The sequence below is a fragment of the Danio aesculapii genome, chromosome 17 (genome assembly GCF_903798145.1).
Source record: "Danio aesculapii chromosome 17, fDanAes4.1, whole genome shotgun sequence".
Lineage (NCBI taxonomy): Eukaryota > Metazoa > Chordata > Actinopteri > Cypriniformes > Danionidae > Danio > Danio aesculapii.
In genome coordinates, this window is record NC_079451.1 from 21,665,823 (window position 1) to 21,686,130 (window position 20,308).

The 20,308-nt window shown below is 32.7% G+C and overlaps 1 protein-coding gene across 2 annotated transcripts in view; it reads right to left on the bottom strand.

Moving 5' to 3' along the window:
* Positions 1-20,308, bottom strand: part of ldah (lipid droplet associated hydrolase) — a 79,342-nt gene that overhangs the window by 39,826 nt on the left and 19,208 nt on the right. For both annotated transcript variants that reach the window (XM_056477699.1, XM_056477698.1), the window contains exon 3: positions 14,039-14,173. In XM_056477699.1, coding sequence (XP_056333674.1) covers positions 14,039-14,173 — 135 coding nt within the window. The remainder of the gene's footprint in view (positions 1-14,038; positions 14,174-20,308) is intronic.

The window sequence follows — 20,308 nt, forward strand, 5'->3', positions numbered from 1 at the left end:
AGAGCACATTTGGGATGTGGAGAAATGGGAGATTCATAACATGGGTGTGCAGACGACAAATCTGCAGCAACTGTGTGATGCTATCATGTCAATATGAATCAATATCTCTGAGGAATATTTCCAGTACCTTGTTGAATCTATGCCATGAAGGATTAAGACAGTTTTGAAGGCAAAGGAGCTCAAACCGGTACTAGTAAGGCATACCTAATAAAGTGGCCGGTGAATGAATGTTCATATCTACAAGTATATATATGCATTTCCAATCTTTTTTTAAAGGATAGTATTTTTAGCCCCATAAAAAGGAATTTGTTTTAGATTGACTACTGAATAAACCAGTAATATACCATAACCAAAGTTTAATGACTTGCCTAGTTAACCCGCACTTAAGCTGAATATTAGTACTTTGCAAAATAACTAGTAAGATTTTATGTACTGTCATCATGGCAAAGACAAAAGAAATGAGTGATTAGAAATTAGTTATTAAAACTAACATGATTTAGTAATAAAATATGTTTACTCTTAACTTGTATATGTATCTCAACAATAAATGTATAGATATAAAAGATAAGAAACATACATAAGATAAAAAAAATAAAAAAAAATCAAGCTCAAAACACGGAAAAGGGTGAAGGAATGAGAAGAAATGCACGTGACCTTAAGGTACAGACACATGCAGGGGAGATAAAAAGGAAGCCGAAAAGAGGAGGAACTAATGAAACCCATTCAGAAAGTTCAAAACGCTAAATCATTTTCATTGCATAAAATACCAGTGGACGAACACGAATGATAAGATAAGACAGAAAAAAAGACATGCACATTAAGAGGGGCCTGAGACAAAACACAAGATTCAAAACTTTCTTTCCCATATGCAACACAGCTTAAAGTTGGTTTTGATGCAGAATTTCTATTAACTATAAGGCCAGATTTACTGCCAAATATCAATATATTAAGGTCATACGGCATGTGATTTAAAAGAGAGAAAAATTAGACATTATTATATATTCATATATTAATATTCATATTACATTTTATTATACTTTATTTAGTTATTAAGACTTTACTACATTAAAAAAATGATTTTTGCTGCTTGTTCGAACTACTTGTTTAAAATGAGCTGAAACAACACAATTCTTGCGACTTTTTTGGGACCTCTCAATTATTTTAAGTTCAATCTCCATCAATTTTTAAGTTAACGTAATCGATATGTGCTGGGACAACATGAATGAATAGTTTGGAAGCCTGCATTTTTTACAGTGTATATATAATCCCTAATCATTAATATGGAGATGTTTACAGCAAGAGAAAAACTCAGAGCCAAGCAAATCAGACAATGTATTATAAGTTATGATGATTTCACAAACAACTGTCTCTATCTAGGGCCCTGGTTACATCTGGTATTAAGATGCATTTTGGTCGACCGCATCACAAGCAGACTTGGGAGATGCATTCCTGTTTACACCTAGTGTTTTAATCCACCTCTTTTGTCTGTGAAACTAATGTGTATGCATAGAACTGTTCTGATCTTTTGATCTATATGAACCACAAAACGGACAATGGAAAATGGCCTGCTACAAAAAGTACAGGCTCTCATTTCTGCTCTGACAGCCACAAAACAACACTAAACATGTCTGGCCAAATGTGCTTTACATTACTTCTGTACGTTTTTAAAAGTGGACGGGCTCAAAATTACAGATTAAGTTTACACCTGAACTCTTTTGAACAAAACCAGGACCCCCTCTTCTCTCCCTCATTTCACACCACACAACAACCTCAAAACATTAAGTTCTGAGCATGCCTCACACAAGTGAGTGAGCTTGATAAACCACCTGTGGAAAAAAACACACTCTTTCATCTTTTTGCCACTTCAGCCAACACTGGCACTAGTTTTTGCACATTTGCACCAGACACTTTCTTACAATCACTCCATATCACTCTCTAAAAAACATTGCGCATTTATGAAGTGTGCTTCACACAGGTAAGTGGGCTTGACAAAATACCTGTAGAAACACTCTTCTCACTCTATAAAAAAAAACTCTCCCCTCTCCATAATCCAGCAGTTAATTCTCTGAGCACTAACAGTTCCCTTCTATAATTAGCACGTCTTGTGTGTATTGCCTCTTCTTGTTGCATTGCTGAATGCCTCAATTGTAAGCTGCTTTGGACAAAAGATGTCTGCTAAATGACTAAATGTAAATGTATATAGATGCATTTAGTGATGTGCCACAAGCTTCAAATCATGATTTATTCTTTGGACATGCACACTGCACAAAGTACAGAGTTTACCTACTGAGTTCGTATTCTTCCATCCAGATTTTATCTGTTTTCAAAATTAAACTTAATATTAATCATTTTGTGTCCTAGCTATAGGAAGTTAATATAAATCAAGTAGTAAAAATGCACATTCTTGTACCGAAAACATTGTTTATTACAGCCCTATTAATCTGATTCATATCTTTAGATGTGCCTTTCTTTTACATTAATTGTAATGTAAATACAATGCTTGATGTAAATGCAGCTATCTATAATAGGAAATGCTGCTTGAGGATCATGTGACAATAAAGTTATAGCTAAAACAGAATAATTTCAGAAAATAGCTATTTTAAATTGTAATAATATTTAAAATGATTATTGTTTTTACATGTTTTCTAATAAAATAAATCTAGTATTAGTGAACATACTGTAAGGGTTGCCGTTATTATAACTATTTATTAGTTATGACAGTTTTGGGATGTAAAGTAGGACCATAAAAAGGAAACCCAGCTCAACAGCATACACATAATTTCCGAAAATCTATTTAACCAATAATATTTTTTTAAAAGTACTGACAGGCTCTCAATCCAGGGCTATTTTCATTCATGAATATAAGCGAGAGATCAGACACTGAGCCGTGAAGTCAGTGACCTGTGCAAGCACACACATTTAGCTCTCCCCAACCACTCCTTACCCCTCATTTCCCATTTTCCAAATCTGATCTTGATTTTTTTTCCCCCAAGTTTCCCACTGAAGTTTGCCTACAAAGGGGCCCTACATGTTTATCTACCAGCACAGAGGGGCACTATGAGCTCAGAGCCAAAACACCAACAGCACCAGTTCACACACTGAACGGCCTCTCAGGATTACCTCATGAACATTTAAGACTATCCTATACACATTAAACATACTGTACAAAAAAACTACTGTGACCTTCCCCACCACCTATATTAAAACAATCTTAAACTGTGGGAAAGATGGATTAAAATGTCATTTATATTATATTATATTATATTATATTATATTATATTATATTATATTATATTATATTATATTATATTATATTATATTATATTATATTATATTATATTATATTATATCATGTTATATTATATTATATCATGTTATATCATATTATGTTATATTATATTATATTATATTATATTATATTATATTATATTATATTATATTATATTATATTATATTATATTATATTATATTATATTATATCATGTTATATTATATTATATTATATTATATTATATTATATTATATTATATTATATTATATTATATTATATTATATTATATCATGTTATATTATATTATATTATATTATATTATATTATATTATATTATATTATATTATATTATATTATATCATGTTATATTATATTATATTATATTATATTATATTATATTATATTATATTATATTATATTATATTATATTATATTATATTATATTATATCATGTTATATTATATTATATTATATTATATTATATTATATTATATTATATTATATTATATTATATTATATTATATTATATCATGTTATATTATATTATATTATATTATATTATATTATATTATATTATATTATATTATATTATATTATATTATATTATATTATTATTATATTATATTATATCATGTTATATTATATTATATTATATTATATTATATTATATTATATTATATTATATTATATTATATTATATTATATTATATTATATTATATTATATTATATCATGTTATATCATATTATGTTATATTATATTATATTATATTATATTATATTATATTATACTATATTATATTATATTATATTATATTATATTATATTATATTATATTATATTATATTATATTATATTATATTATATTATATTATATTATATTATACTATATTATATTATATTATATTATATTATATTATATCATGTTATATCATATTATGTTATATTATATTATATTATATTATATTATATTATATTATATTATATCATGTTATATCATATTATGTTATATTATATTATTTTATATTATATTATATCATGTTATATTATATTATATTATATTATATTATACTATATTATATTATATTATATTATATTATATTATATTATATTACATTATATTATATTATATTATATTATATTATATTTTATTATATTATATTATATTATATTATATTATATTATATTATATTTTATTATATTATATTATATTATATTATATTATATTATATTATATTATATTATATTATATTATATTATATTATATTATATTATATTATATTATATTATATTATGACACTACACTAAAAATGCTCCTGTTCCACACAATCGGTTTGTGTTGGGATGACATAAAGGAATTAAGTTAACTTATTAGTTTTTACATACTTAAGTGGACTGAACATAAAACAAATTGATGGGGGGGGGGGACCCTCAAGAATCGTGTTGTTTCAGCTAATTTTTAAAAGTTTAAACAAGCAGCAAAAATCATTTTTTGAGTGTATAGCATCATGGAAATCTATATTCAATAATGATTTCTCCCTCTTTTTTTGGAGACTGGGTCATTCTCTGTAAACCCAAGAGATTTTTTGTGCGTGAAAATCTCAGCAGTAATGTGTAATTTCTGAAATACTCCTGTCTGGTACAATCAATCACAAAGTTCACCAATTCACTCTTTAAACATTAAAGAGCATCAGAACAACAGAGTGATCAATGAGTGTGTATGGCTAATTACTCAGTTTTTTCGTATTTGATTATGTGCATTTTTTAATTGTGCACATTACGTTGAAGAATGTGTATTAAGAAATTATGCAGGGTCAATTTGGCCTTGAATTTAAGACTATAAAATACTACCAACACAAAAGACATTCTATTTGGTAAAGAAGAAAAATGACAGCAACCTGTAATGGGCCCAGAAATGCATTTATGCAACATATGGCAAACACAAATTCCTCAATATAAATTAACGATCTGTTGGCAAGAGTGAGCGATGTATAGGGAGCACTGTTAAGTGATTATATCCCCCTCTCAAAAATGTGCAATAAATATGTGGTGTATGTTTCATCTAGGGATCAGGTTGCTGAATATTAATGTCACAAGAATCACAATAAGTGGAGTTACTGATTAAAACTGACTTTATAGAAAGGGCTTTTTGAAAGTATTTTTAAAAAGGTACATATTTGAAACATATGAATGGTGTTTGCATGCAAAAAATGCATATATGCATAACTATAGAACATATAAGAGGCTCCTTGAAAATGGAGTTGGTTTCATCTTGGTTTCTCTGGATTTAAAATGTTTATATATTATTTTAATAATCTAATAACCCAAATTTCAAATATTGTTAATAAGAGCCATTTTTCGGGACAATAAGACCATTGATCATAAAACAGGAAGAAAAAGAAATCGTTATTCTCGCCATCATATGGATTTATCTTCATTGGCTAGACACCGGCCTCACAGCTCCGTGAATGTTGGTGCTGTCACTTATTGATCTGAGTTCGGTAATTGTAGCTTGTGTGTACGCTACTGCGCTACTTGCAGCAGTAAGCCGGGAATCAAACTCGGGTCACCGTGAGCACCCAATATTATCTTTGAGTTTTGAGTTAGCAATAATAGCCTAGTGGTTAAGTGCATATTGGGTGCTCACGGCGACCCGAGTTTGATTCCCGGCTCGAGGTCCTCTCTCTGCTCCCAACTATTTCCTGTCAATTCTCTGCACTATTCTATCCATTAAAAGTTAAAACCGCCTAAAAATAGTGTTGCTACTGAAAAGCTATTGGATTTATAAAGTAACGACGCTACCGCCACGCTACTAAGAAATGTAGTCAAGCTAGTAGCGTCACTACTTGTAGCAACGCTACCGCCCAACACTGGAAATTGCTAAATGGCCATAAACAATCACTAAATGCACTACAGAATGTCACGTTTACACACACACACACACACACACACACACACACACACACACACCAACAAACATACTGCATGTAAACGCATCAGCTTTTCACAGCATAATACTCAATACTCATTACTCTTGAGTACTTTCAAAAGGTCTACTTTTTACTCATACTTTGAGTAATATTTAAAACAGATACTTTTACTCTACTTGTACTACATTTTTGGGCAAGTAATGGTGCTTTTACTTGAGTATGACTTTTCAGTACTCTTTCCACCACTGTTGAAAATGATGACTTTTTTGTTATTTTACTATGCTAATGCTATATTTTTGTTATATTTTTTATGTATTTCTCTAATTGACAACTTTTTTTTATTTAAAATGATGAAAAAATCTATCTGCATCTTACAGAATAAAACAAAAAATATGTTTTACTCAAACACATAACTATAGATTGTAAATTCAAATGGTCTGTCATTTTCCCTCAGCTATAATGTAAAAAGTGCTAGTTACTTTACTTAAGTATGTAAACCTGTTGCCTTAAAAGCAACAAATTGACTTTTCTTTTAAAAAAAATGAGTAAACCAGTTGTAACTTGGTACTGTTAAGTTGACTTAATTTTAATATTTATGCACATAGATTATTTACTTAATAATTTTAAGGCAACAGGTTTATTCACTTTTTAAGTAAAGGCAATTAATTGCTTTAAAAGACAAAATAATTGGAGGTTCATTTCACTGTGGCTACGCCTGATAAATAAGGGACTAAGCTGAAGGAAAATGAATGAATATTATGACCATATGGAAATGCACAAACCTATATATAATGAATTCTCTTTTTTTGGAGTCTGGGTCATTCTTTGTAAACCCTAGAGATGGTTTGTGCATGAAAATCTCAGCAGATGAGTAATTTTATAAAATACTCCTTGTCTGGTCCAATCAATCAATGTTTAAAGTTTACCAATTCACTCTTTGAACATTAAAAGGCATCAGAACAACAGAGTGACTAATGAGTGTGTATGACTAATTATTATAACAGGTTTATTCACTTTTTAAGTAAAGTCAACTAATTGCTTTAAAAACCCGAATAGTTGGCGGTTAATTCTGCTGTGGCGACCCCTGATAAATAAGAGACTAAGTCGAAGAAAAATGAATGAATATTATGACCAAATCGAAATGTAAATCTATATTAATAATGATTTCTCTTTTTTGGGGGGAGTCAGGGTCATTCTTTGTAAACCCTAGAGATGGTTTGTGCATGAAAATCTCAGCAGATGAGCAATTTCTGAAATACTCCTGTATGATCCAATCAAATCAATCATGTTCAAAGTTCACCAATTCACTCTTTGAACATTAAATAACAACAGAGAGACCTATGAGTGTGTATGGCTAATTATTATAACAGGTTTATTTATGTTTTTAAGTCAACTAATTGCTTTAAAAGCAATTGGTTTACTCTCTCTACTCTCTAAGTAAAATCAGCTAATGCTTATGATCGCACAATCTACATCAGTCTCTAAAGCCAATAACAATCAAAATCCAACTAAACAGAACAGTATTATCTTACACACAAAGATATTAGACCAATTTTTTTAAATATAAGCACCCATGTGCTGCCTGCTAATGTCTATGCCTCTAATCAGCAAGACAAACATGAAACCCAACCTGACTATAACTGGTCACAAAGGGTCACACCAACCAAACTGCTTGGAACAATCAATTTCCCTTTTACTACACCCCAGGCAGTCTTATAAGAACGATGGAAATTCCTTTTTTATGCATGCTTTAATAGCCTGGGCATAAACAGAGGGTAATTTAGTCATATCAGAGAAGGAAAAGTAGATTTTGACTGGTGACTCTCTTACAAAATGACTGAGACGTGTAGGTCTGGAGGACGGCTTGACCCAGGGCAGGGTTATTGACATTGGCAGAGTCCAAAATGTTTCCCCCGTGTTTGCATTAACAGATATTTTTACTGTAATCAAAAGGCATCAATCACAAATCGCAAAACCACAGGAACAGTTCCTCCACAGAGATTTGGCATGTTTACCACACTACCGTTTCCCTTTGCTTTTGTTTATGTTTCCAAAACACGGGGATGTAATATCACTTAATATATGCCGTTAACTACGACCAGGCCTGTAATGCCAAAGGGACTGAAGTGTTTGGCGGTGTAAGTTTAAGATCTCATCAATGAACTCTAAGTCTCTCTGTGGCTGCGTTGGACTGGACCAAAAGAGGTTTCTGCGGGTTCCCGAACGGCTGTGCTGGCTGCTGACCGCTGGCTGACCAAGTGCTCTTTGAACAGTAGTCCATCAATGGGCAGCATTCACAAGAACAGCCAGTAGTGACTTCTGGTGGAGGAAGTTGGATTTGAAAACCTTAAGTTGTTTGAAGGGTCAGCTAAAGAAGAAACCGCAAACCAGATCTGATGCCACCAGGTTACGGAAAACAGCAAATAGAAAGACCACCAATTCTACTACCAGCTTGGGTTTTTAAACCCTTAAATTATTACAATGTTTTGTTCAAATGTATTAAATAATATTTATTTTAAGCCAGTGCTGTTTTAATGTTTGTACACTATAATAGTTTAAATATGCTTGTATTTTTTTCAAAGGAAATTAAATATAAATGTAAAATATTTGTTTTCAAATCAGAGCTATTATGATATTCATAAATTAAACTTTATAATGTGTTAATATTGTTAATTAGCTTTTATTTTTATTTGTATGAATAATTTTTAAAAATAATTTAATCAATTTATATTTATATTATTTTATCGTGTTTTTCAACATTTCAATTTTTTATTTTAATTTTCATCTAATATTTATCACTATTTATTCCAGCTTTATTTAAATTGACAATGATTTTTATTATTATTATTATTATAATTATTAATATTATTATAGTATATTTTTTTATGATTTAATGTGAGCATTATCTACCCCAAAATTCTGTATTTGATTGCCTTTTGTTATTGTATTTAAGCTTCAAAAAGTAATATTAGGATTTTCAATATCAGCCAAAATTTCTATATCAGCACATTAGTACCCATTTATTGACGTTGTAAGTTTTTGACTCTTTTGAATTCTAAAGCATAAAAATACCATAATATGTTTGCAGATATTTAGGAAATATGCAAAATGAACATACTTGTGATTGAAAAACATTGCTGAAGTCAAATATTCTGCTTTGAACATGTGCATTCTGTGCCAGAACGTCTGCTTGTTTTGGTCATTTAACCCACCCAATGCCAGTTAACCAATTATATTTCAGCACTCCAGGTTGCCTTGGTGGAAAACCGCTGTATTTTATTCTTTCAGTCTGGAAGGCTCTCAAAGTATGCATCCACCACCAAACATGCAACCTCCAGTGAACAGTAACTGCCTCGTGAGGTGATTATTAATTAGCAAATAATAAAAATATTACAAATGTTAACAATAGGTAAGCAGGTTAGATTGAAACCCCTTGTGTTAACAACACGTTGTGTGACAAGCAATTTGGCTGTTTGCACCAGACAAACATGATAGAAATTTAAATACAGCCGTTCAGAAGCACAGAATAGTGCACTCACTGCACCCCAACGAAATGGTAGGATTTATAATCTAATTAATACATAATAAACCTCTTTAACATTATTAAATGTAGATGCTGAATCACTTATAGGTGTTGGTTTTGAGTCACAGCTCTAAAGTTCAACATCAAACGGTTTATTTTATTTTCAAGATCTGAGGTGAACTAGCTGCTGCTGCTTTCAGTAGTATGGTAATAAATGTCATGTAAAAAGACATTCAAGCTCGCATTCTTAGCGTTTAACACTGAATAAAGCACATGAGGTGTACCTGAGGTGATCATTGTCAGCTTTCTGTTGTTCAGCTGCAAGAAATATAAGGCATTTCTAAAATATAATTTTCAGGTGTTGGTTATGACAAAAAATCCTATTTTGCGGAAAATATTCCTTCTATAGCGTGCTGTTGCTTTTATTTAGAGCACGGTTTAAATCAGCCTTTAGGCTCAAAGCATGCTCCTCCTGTTAGTGTCGTCAATTGCACTTGCATGTGTTTTGAACCAGGAGTGCAATACCTAGTTCAACCACTGCGTGTCAAACTTACATACTACATATTTAATTAATGATAATAACTGACCTAAAGTGTATAATAACTGATTCATTCAAATTCTAACAGGAAAAAATTCAAAATAAAAAACACCCTTGAACATATAGCCCCGTCCTCAATCCATGCAATTGGTTGATCTAGCACTGATGTTAAAACTGCAGAGAGCATCTAAATAATTCCAGAAATAAATTCAGGAATATCCAAACCATAAATCACTAAAGCCATTTGTTTAATCTAACATCTAAAATAAAGGTTCTGCACATGCCCACATGATAAAACAACGTTTCTAGGACCTATTTAGCAGATTTTACTTGATTACACTCTGATATACTACATCTTCAGGAATGAGGAGCAACACGAGCAGCTATTTCCTCAAACAGGGCATCTGTGAACCAAATGGCAGAACATGATGAGGGATGGATCATTGAGATGAACAAGACAATATGGCGTGGAAAGAAAAGCCCAGCATATCTGATACCTCAGCCCCCTGATGGTAATCAAGAATGTCAGTCAAATAGCGATATTGAGGAAATGAAATATAACTTTTAATTGCATCCCTTCTTTCATCTTGGCTGCTTTGGCAAACGCCTGCCGCTTTTTGTCATCTCTTGGCACATTTGAATCCGCTGCTGAGTTTTGACTTTTAATCATCCAGCTCATGATTGCACGACATGATATGAACAGCAACGGATGTCATCGTCTGTTGTGCGAGCCAGAGATCAGCTGCGTGTCACTGAATACTTTAAGACTGCGATTCTGGTCAAAAGTAGTTCATGTGTTCGCAATAAATGAGCAATTGTGTGATGCTTCAGTCTGACGATTATTCATATAAACTGGATGATTTAAAGGGCACCTATTATGCCCCTTTTTACAAGAAGTAATAGTAGTCTTCAGTGTCCCCAGAATGTGTCTGTGAATATTCAACTGAAAATAAACCACAGATCATTTATTAAAACTATTTTTTGGGGGTGGGGGGTGGGGGGTGTATGTCTAAAACAGAACAACAGGGTATTCAGAACATCTACTATACAATTCAATTTAATTCATCTTTATTTATATAGCGCACTTTTACAATGTAAATTGTGTCAAAGCAGCTTAACATAAATGTCCTAGTAAGTTGAAATTGTGTCTATGGTATATGGAACTTAGGTTATAGGAGGGCCGAAATTGTACAGCTCAACCAAACAACTCGATAATTGCAGTAAATATACTAATGCAGGACTGTCAGTCATTGGCTTGTAGGTGGGGCTTAAAAATGGTGATGTCACATTTCTTACAGTATCAAAACTGCTTGTTTATTAAGGCAGTTTAGGATTAATTTGGAGTTTTTTTTATCAGTGTAGGACAAATGTAGGACATATTTACTTAGTTTATTTTTAGAATGATTTATTGTGGATCTACCAATTTAATTCTGTCTTTTTTGATAATCGTGTGGTACAGTAATTACAGTGTAAAAGCAGTTTATTTATGGATGTGAATTGCATTATGGGACTTTGATCTCTACTCTGTCAATGATAATTCAACTCTACAGTTTAACAAAGTGACTTTTATTGACGTTTTTATTAATTTGAAATAATATAAGAAATAATATTTAGAGAAATAAGTCTGTAGAAAATGTAGTGCCAGTTTATTACAAGGCTTTTGTACTGTAATATACACCACCCTAGAAAATAAATTAATATAATCTATTAAAAATGTCACTTTTTCAAACTTTTCAAGGATAAAAAGGTTAGAAGTTAAGAGAAGAAAGATCAAGGTCCCATAATTCAATTTAAAACATAAATTAACGGGGCGGGGTGGGGTGTGGGGGTTTAGAGGTGGATGGGAACATGTATCACAAAATACCGAAAACTGATAATTTACGGATATTTTTAGAGCAGATTTCACAAAATGACATTCTAATAAGTGCAAATTTTTGTAAGTCGTTTGTCCAGATAATACAACTGATGAGTCCAGTGTTCATCTGTCCAATGCATCAAGCTAATCCGTAGAATTGCTGTTTTTGGAGATGCAGACATCTGCATGTGGTTTGTCCTATAACAGGTGAGGGCTTGGTAATGTTTTTCCCACGTAGCAAGTTCAATAAAAACGTCTATGCTGCTTTATGGATGAATATGCTGGACTTTCATAGACTGGTTCAGGCAGAGGAGGAGGCGGCTTGGCTCTTTGTCAGTCTTCAATGTATTCCATCTTACTGTGCATCTCGCATTTGACAGACACTACAGTACAAACCAGCATATAAGACAGAACAGTCTATTTATACATAAAGCTGTGTCCGAAACTCTCAGTCAATGACCTCACAGGAAGTGTTTGTCTGAGATTTGAATATATGAAGTTATGTAATGGTTTCAGAGAGACTTCAAAATGTCCAGTTAGGCTGGTTAAATGAATCAAAACTGTAAAAAATAAATGAAAATACTGATAAAATTACTTCAGACATCAATGCAATATTGTGCAGAATTAAAAGTCATACAGTTGAAGTCAGAATTATTAGCCCCCTTGAATTATTAGTCCACTTGAATTATTAGTCCACTTGTTTATTTTTTCCCCCAATTTCTGTTTAACGGAGAGAAGATTTTTTTCAACACATTTCTGAACATAATAGTTTAATAACTCATTTCTAATAACTGATTTATTTTATCTTTGCCATGATGACAGTAAATAATATTTGACTAGATATTTTTCAAGACACTTCTATTCAGCTTAAAGTGACATTTAAAGACTTCAACTAGGTTAAAAAGGTTAACTAGGCAGGTTAGAGTAATTAGGCAAGTTATTGTTTAATGTTGGTTTGTTCTGTAGACTATCGAAAAAAAAAATAGCTTAAAGGGGCTAATAATTTTGACCTTAAAATGGTTCATAAAAAATTAAAAACTGCTTTTATTCTAGCCGAATAAAACAAATCAGACTTTCTTCAGAAGAAAAAACATTATCAGACATACTGTGAAAATTTCCTTGCTCTGTTAAACATAATTTGGGAAATATTTAAAAAAGAAAAAAAAATTCAAAGGGGGGCTAATAATTCTGACTTGGACTGTATATTGCTTGTCCTAGACATAAAAGTAATGGTAATTCATACGTTATATGAAAAAGATTAACCATTATTAATGGTATTTAATAATAATCAAATTAAACAATTAAATAATAAAGAAATTAAATACTATAAGACTATCAAAAAAATAATGTGTAAATGATAAATAATAAACCCCTCATAAATGTTATTAGTCTAAAAGAATGATGAATAATTTGACTCTGAATAACTAAAATCACTTAATTATCTGCTGCCATCTACTGACTCAATTATAACAGTGGTGATGACATCACGCCGACTCACAGGACAGCACACAGCCAGTGGTTTCTACAGATGACCTATGATGTCACTCTACACATTGGTTTCCCTATGACATTTATGTAAAACACAAAAAGTTCATACGGTTTAAAGAAGTCCATAACTGTAAGCTCACTATCTGTACACAGACATTTGTGATAACACTGACACTCATATGAGTTACCCTTTAAAAAGGCAAACTCTTTTTGAGTCCATGGACAACTTGGAAAAATGGGGCAGATGATACAATACATTAACCAACTACATGACTATCCCCTTTTGCCTCCATACAGTTGATCAGTAAGTTTTACATCTTCAGAATGACTTATATACAGTGAACTTGATAGTAATTTGACAGCCAAATATGTATATTTATAAAGGCTGTCCACGTACTTTTGTCCATAGTGTATGTAAAGAGGAAAATGTCTCACCTTCAATCATATCAAAGCTTTCTGGAGGCATACAGTGTCCAGCATGGCTCACAGCCCACACTGGATATCTCTGGAGAAACGTCTGATACAGTGTCCACATGTATGTCTTGTAGAAGCCCACCACACCTGGGTTACCTGTGCAAGGGTGAAACCATCATTTAGCCAAATTGTATGATTTCTCACTTCAATATAAGGATGGTGAGACATCGTATTCATTCTTGTTTCATGATATAATTTTCAATATTGCTTACATATGTGAAGCACAAAACCTTATGTTGCTTAAATATATATTTGTGGGAATAACCAAAATACAGTATATGAGTAAAATAATAGATTTTTCTTTATGCATAAAATCATTAAGATGATTAGTAAGTATTTTATATAGACATTTTGTATGTTTCATATACAGTAAACATACCAACATGTAATTTTCGATTAGTAATATGCACTGCTAAGAACGTAATTTGAACAACTGCCAATTTTTGTGATATTTTGAGCTTTATTCAACCCTTAGATTTTAGATATCCAAATAATTCATCATATCAGACAAATGCTTTTCCTATCCTAACAAATCTTATATTAATGCAAGGCTTATTTATTCCACTTTTAGATTATTTATACATGTCAATTTTCAATTAATTGACCCTTAAGACTGGTTTTGTGGTCCAGGGTCACATATAGTTTATTTCTATTATTATGTTGGCATATTGTTTTCCTAAAAAACAAAAATAAAACTAAATCATTCTAAGCAACTGGATTTTCCTGAATCTTCATTTAGACAAGAGCAGACGTGTGTTCCAGGTCTGCTGACGCAGCTCTGCTGGTTCTCCACAGATGAGGTTAACTGCGAGTGAGGGGAGATAAGGAGATAAATGGCATCTCTGATACCCAGCTGCCTCCAATCCAGAACAATGGGCACTCTGTGTGGTCACAGGGAATTCAGTCTCTCGCTCTAAAAGTATCGACGGGTCGCAGCCTCACAGGCCCTTTCATTTACCATGCTGTTGTATGTAGTGAAAGTGAAGTGAGATTACACATCTGAGGTGAGATTACACAAACACTTCACACTTATGTTTAAATAATGTTTGAAGTTTTACACAGACTGTTAAGTGTTAAAGATTTCAACATCACTTAAGATATACTCATTTTGGGACTATTGTTAGTTATGTAAATGTAAGTCTGAGGCAGTAAAATTCAGGATAGATTGTAAACAAAACGTATTTGTAATACTGCATTGTATTCATATTAACATATAAAACACAATATGCTCTGATATTAACAAAGTAATGTGAAGTCTGTATTTTCCCCATTTGTTAACAAACATTTGGATATTTTCTGTTTTATATTTAATAGATCCTACTTCTTTGGCCCATATGTGTGTGCGTACATTATATGTTAAGAAGAGAGGATGGAGCATTATATTGAAATTATAAAGGAGCTTAGTTTTAGGAACTAGTAGGGCTGAACGATTTGGAGAAAAAATTTAATTGTGATTTATCTGATCAAAATTGCGATTTGTGATTTAAAATGTAACTTACTACCATTTCATAAAAGAGCTTCAGGTTTGATGTGGTGGTTTTAACAGCACCAAAGAAAGACCAAGCATAATCACACAGTACGCTACATGCTGCTGTTTATTTAAAACCTCTTAAACATTGTTGCTATTTTTTCCAATAAAGTTGTCAGTTGTCATGACAAATTAAGACAATAACTACAGTATTTTAAATTTAAATTAATTAATTATATATAAAATATATAAAACCTTAAAAACCTTTACATTTAGATTGTGTTATATTTTTCACATTTCTCAGGATAATGTGCTTACAAACTGTCATAACTTTCAAAAACTATAGCTTGTTACCATATTTGATAGTGCATTGAAATAATTGTAGCTTTTGCAATTTGAAAATCGCACCCTTTCAAATCACAATTTTGGTTTAAAAAGGATTAATCGTGCAGGCCTAGGAACTAGCCACCAGGCTGGTCTCCCAAGAACTGTTTTCCCCTCAGGGCATTTTGCGTGTTACATTTGCACCGACACTAACCATGAATTAATGTACAGCAAGCTGGCCAAAATCTATTGAGCATTGTAACAAAACATCAACTGAAGACTGGAGAATGCCTGATAGGTCAAATAAACACATTGAAATACTAGAACACTGCAGTCAAATTGACCACTGTTCCGCAAAATGTTGGTGGTAAAATTTATGTATTTTGAAGTTTTTCCATACAGTAAGAATAAAAAATGTTTTCCAGACATATTTTGCTTATTTTATTCAGTTGTTTAAGTGAACTTGTAAAGCAGAGAGGTGCTTGTTTTTAAAGCCATCAACCTTGTTGGCTCATGAAATTTGATTGAAGTATTGCTGATAGTGCTGATACTGTGACATCAAAACCCATAGGACTAATTCACCATTTGTTTACTTCAAGATTTTCCCATGGGATTTTTATTATTCATGAGTAAAAAAAAAAGATCTGTGGTTGACATACAATGTATGCTTGTATGCGTGTATGCTGTAGCTTGAACTTTGTTCTACAGTGTAAACTGCACACACTCAACACCCAAAGCATTGATATGCAGTAATAACTACTACAAAATGAATGATGGAGTTCAATGGAGTTACAATGAAGAGCCAAATTCTTTCCAGTTTTCACTAACCTTGCAAAATGTTGATATAATATTATCCATTCATTCATTCATTTTCTTTTCGGCTTAGTCCCTTTAATAATCTAGGGTCGCCACAGCAGAATGAACCGCCAACTTATCAAGCATATGTTTTACGCAGCAAATGCCCTTTCAGCTGCAACCCATCAATGGGAAACATCCATACACACTCATTCACACACCACGGACAATTAAGCCTTCCCAATTCACCTGTATCACATGTTTTTAGACTTGTGGGGGAAACCGGAGCACCCGGAAGAGATCCAAGTGAACACGGGGAGAACATGCAAACTCCAAAAAGAAATGCCAACTGACCCACCCGGGGCTCAAACCAGCGACCTTCTTGCTGTGAGGCGATTGTGCTACCCTGATATAATATTGTATTTATACAATATTTTATCTACGCAATGTCACTAATTCATTCAAGTCCTCAAAAAGGCCTGTTGTCCATGAAAGACAAATGCATGAGAGGACAGGATAATAGAGAATCTCAATGGTCAATTAGTTCAACGCTGCACCTGGAATTGCTCACCAGCTCTTTTAAGACAATGTGGGCTGAAAGCCCCAGTATGCAGTGACCAAATCTCTCATAAGCAGAAAGAGCCAAAAGCCTCGACTAACCTTTGCTTATGAGAATGTTGTGTGGACAGAGAACTGGCCAAAAGCACACACTGGGGTAAGACTGAACCCAAAGAGTGTAAAGAATGTGGAGAAGGAATTGTCCTGTTTGAGGAATGTTTTTGAGTGTTGTTACCTTCAGAAATGTGCAACAGTTATTTTTGATCAAAATGATTTTGTTTACGTGCCTAGGTTATTCTGTAACTCATTGCAAGATGACAGTCACAAGTAATATTCCTTTAAACTTTGAACAGTGAGTTTTACATTGTTTCTGAAATATATATATATAAATATATATATATAAATAGTGCTCCAAGATTTGTGTAGAGCAAAACAGCAAATTCCTATATTAGGTTTTAATGTGACATGACAGCATTTAAAAAAATCTTTGGTAACACTTTATTTTGATGATCCATTTGAGTATTAGTAGACTGTCTGCTTAATATCTGCTGATACTGCTGCTAAACAGACATTTAACTGACTATAAGAAACTTTGCAAGTACATGTCAACTTACATTAACCCTAACACTAACCCTTACCCTAACTCCAACCCTAACGCCAACCTAACAGTCTACTTATAATCTAATGAGAATTAGTTGGCACATAGATGCAATGTAACTTAAATTCAACAAACGGACCATCAAAATAACCTGTGACCAAACTTTTATCAGAGGGCAGAAGGCATGTAGGCAACATGTTTTTCAGCACAGTTCATTACGTTAATAACTTAGAAGCCTATAAAATGCATGTTTTCAAATAAGATACAGTAGGTTTTCCAGTATTAAAAGAGAGCTTTCCATCGTGCCTGTCCTCACAGCAGGGGCAGTGTACATTGAGATCTGCTTCACTGATATGAGCGGCCAGGGCCAACAGCAGCCCTTCCGAGCTCTTTTCAAACTGATTAAATCCATTTGTATGTTTTTATTCATGCTGAGGGTTCCCAAATCTCTTTCAGATGGGACTTGACATGCTCAAAGTCCGAACTGCTTCAAGCCAGCGTTATTAGAAATGGCAGGTTTTTCCCAACCGGTCACCACAATAAAGTCCCAGACTCTCTCGCTCTGAAGGCAGATGGAGTCAAAGAATGCACTGTCACACATGGGTTCGCGGATAGATTTCATCCATAGGGGCAGAGGAGGTGGAAGAAGAGACAAGTGCTCTAGCTTTAAACACCGCTCCACCCTCGATCTGGCTGATAATTACACAGCTTTCCCATTTTTCTGTCTACGCTGAAGGTGAAAATGCTGCACAAAGCTGAAAGCAAATGAACCACAGACCATCTATTTCCACTTTTTTGGGGGGAAAAACTGTAATGAGATTTTACTGTGGACAGGATTACTCAGCTCAAAGTGACACACAGAGGAACCAAGCAACCAGCTAAATGCTATCTTGATATGATGCAGATTTTAAGGACAGAAACACAAATTCAAGGGAAAATCTTGTCATTGTTTATTCACATGTTCCAAACTCAAACTACTTTCTTCCATACAATGAAAATGGATGGGAACTGTGAAGCTCCATTATTGCAGGAAAAAGTGAAAAAAAACCTAATAAGAAGCAAGCCACACAGATTCTGTGGTATATAGCAAGTCTTTTGAAGAAGCTCTTTAACTTTATGGACACATTAATGTGTTCAAATAATTCAAAAGTGGTCATCATACACATTCCTTATGGACGGACTAACATTAAAAATCAGAATACTTATGCTTTCATCTTATAGAAAAAAAAAACAATAACTGCTATACTATTTTTCCCCAATAAAGACTCAACTTAGCTAAAAATAATAATAATAATTTGATGCATACACAAATTACGGTGAGGACGGGAGGTTAAGGAGCTGACTGTCGGGTGCAGTCATAATAACCTGGAGCTCAACACACTCAAAACCGTGGAGATGATAGTGGAGAAACCCCCCTGCTCACCCCCCACTGAGCATCATGGACAGCTGTACTTCCTTTGTCAGCTGAGGAAGTTCAACCACCTAAAGGAGCTGCTGAAACAGTTCTACACTTCCATCATTGAATCAGTCTTCTGCACTTCAATAACTGTCTGGTTTAACAGAGCTACCAAATATGACCACCGAAGACTACGTTGAATAGTTGCTGCTGAGCGAATCACTGGTACAACATCCCTACTCTCCATGAACTGTACTTATCCAGAGCAAGCAGAAGGGCTGCCAAAATCACACTGGTTTCTTCCCTCAGGCAATCCATCTCATAAACACTTGATGGTAATAATTATGAAACAAACATCAATACTTGCTATACACTTTTATACACATATACACTTATTTAACAACATACTTTACATGCCAATTTGCACATTACAGCTGCACATGTAATGTATTGTAATATACCTGTACATACACTAGTCAAGTTGTATATTTGCATTCCCTACTTCTGTTATCAAAATATATTTATTATTTGTTTTTTGTCCCATCTCAGTAATTCTGTTTCACTGTAGAAGCTCTGTCACGAAAACAAATTCCTTGTGAACATACCTGGAAAAAAAGCTCTTTCTGATTCTGAAATTAATCATCACAAAATTTCATTGTCCAAAAAAAAAAAAGAATATTCATGAGATTACATTGTATAACAGTGTTATTACATTAGTGTTTCAAAATATTAACTTTAACCTGTAGTGATGTTCACAGGGTGGTCAATAGCTGGGTTTCCATCACCCTGTGTTAATGAGCATTTTAAAAGGTCGCATGCTTAAACATACTTTAATTCGCAAAAAACTTTTTTACGCTCAATTTGGACTTGTGTGAAAAAAGTTAAGGTGAATAAAGGAAGTTGGAAACACATTTTCCATATACACTCTGTGGTAACAAATACTACACTCATGCAGCTAATCAGCTGTCTCTAATACTCTTGCCTTGTTTACTGTTTGGTTGCTGGGTTACCAATTCTAAAGTCAGCCATTCTACAAACTTGATGGAAATGCACCAAATTAGTAAAGTAAAGTTTAGACATAGTCCCATTTTT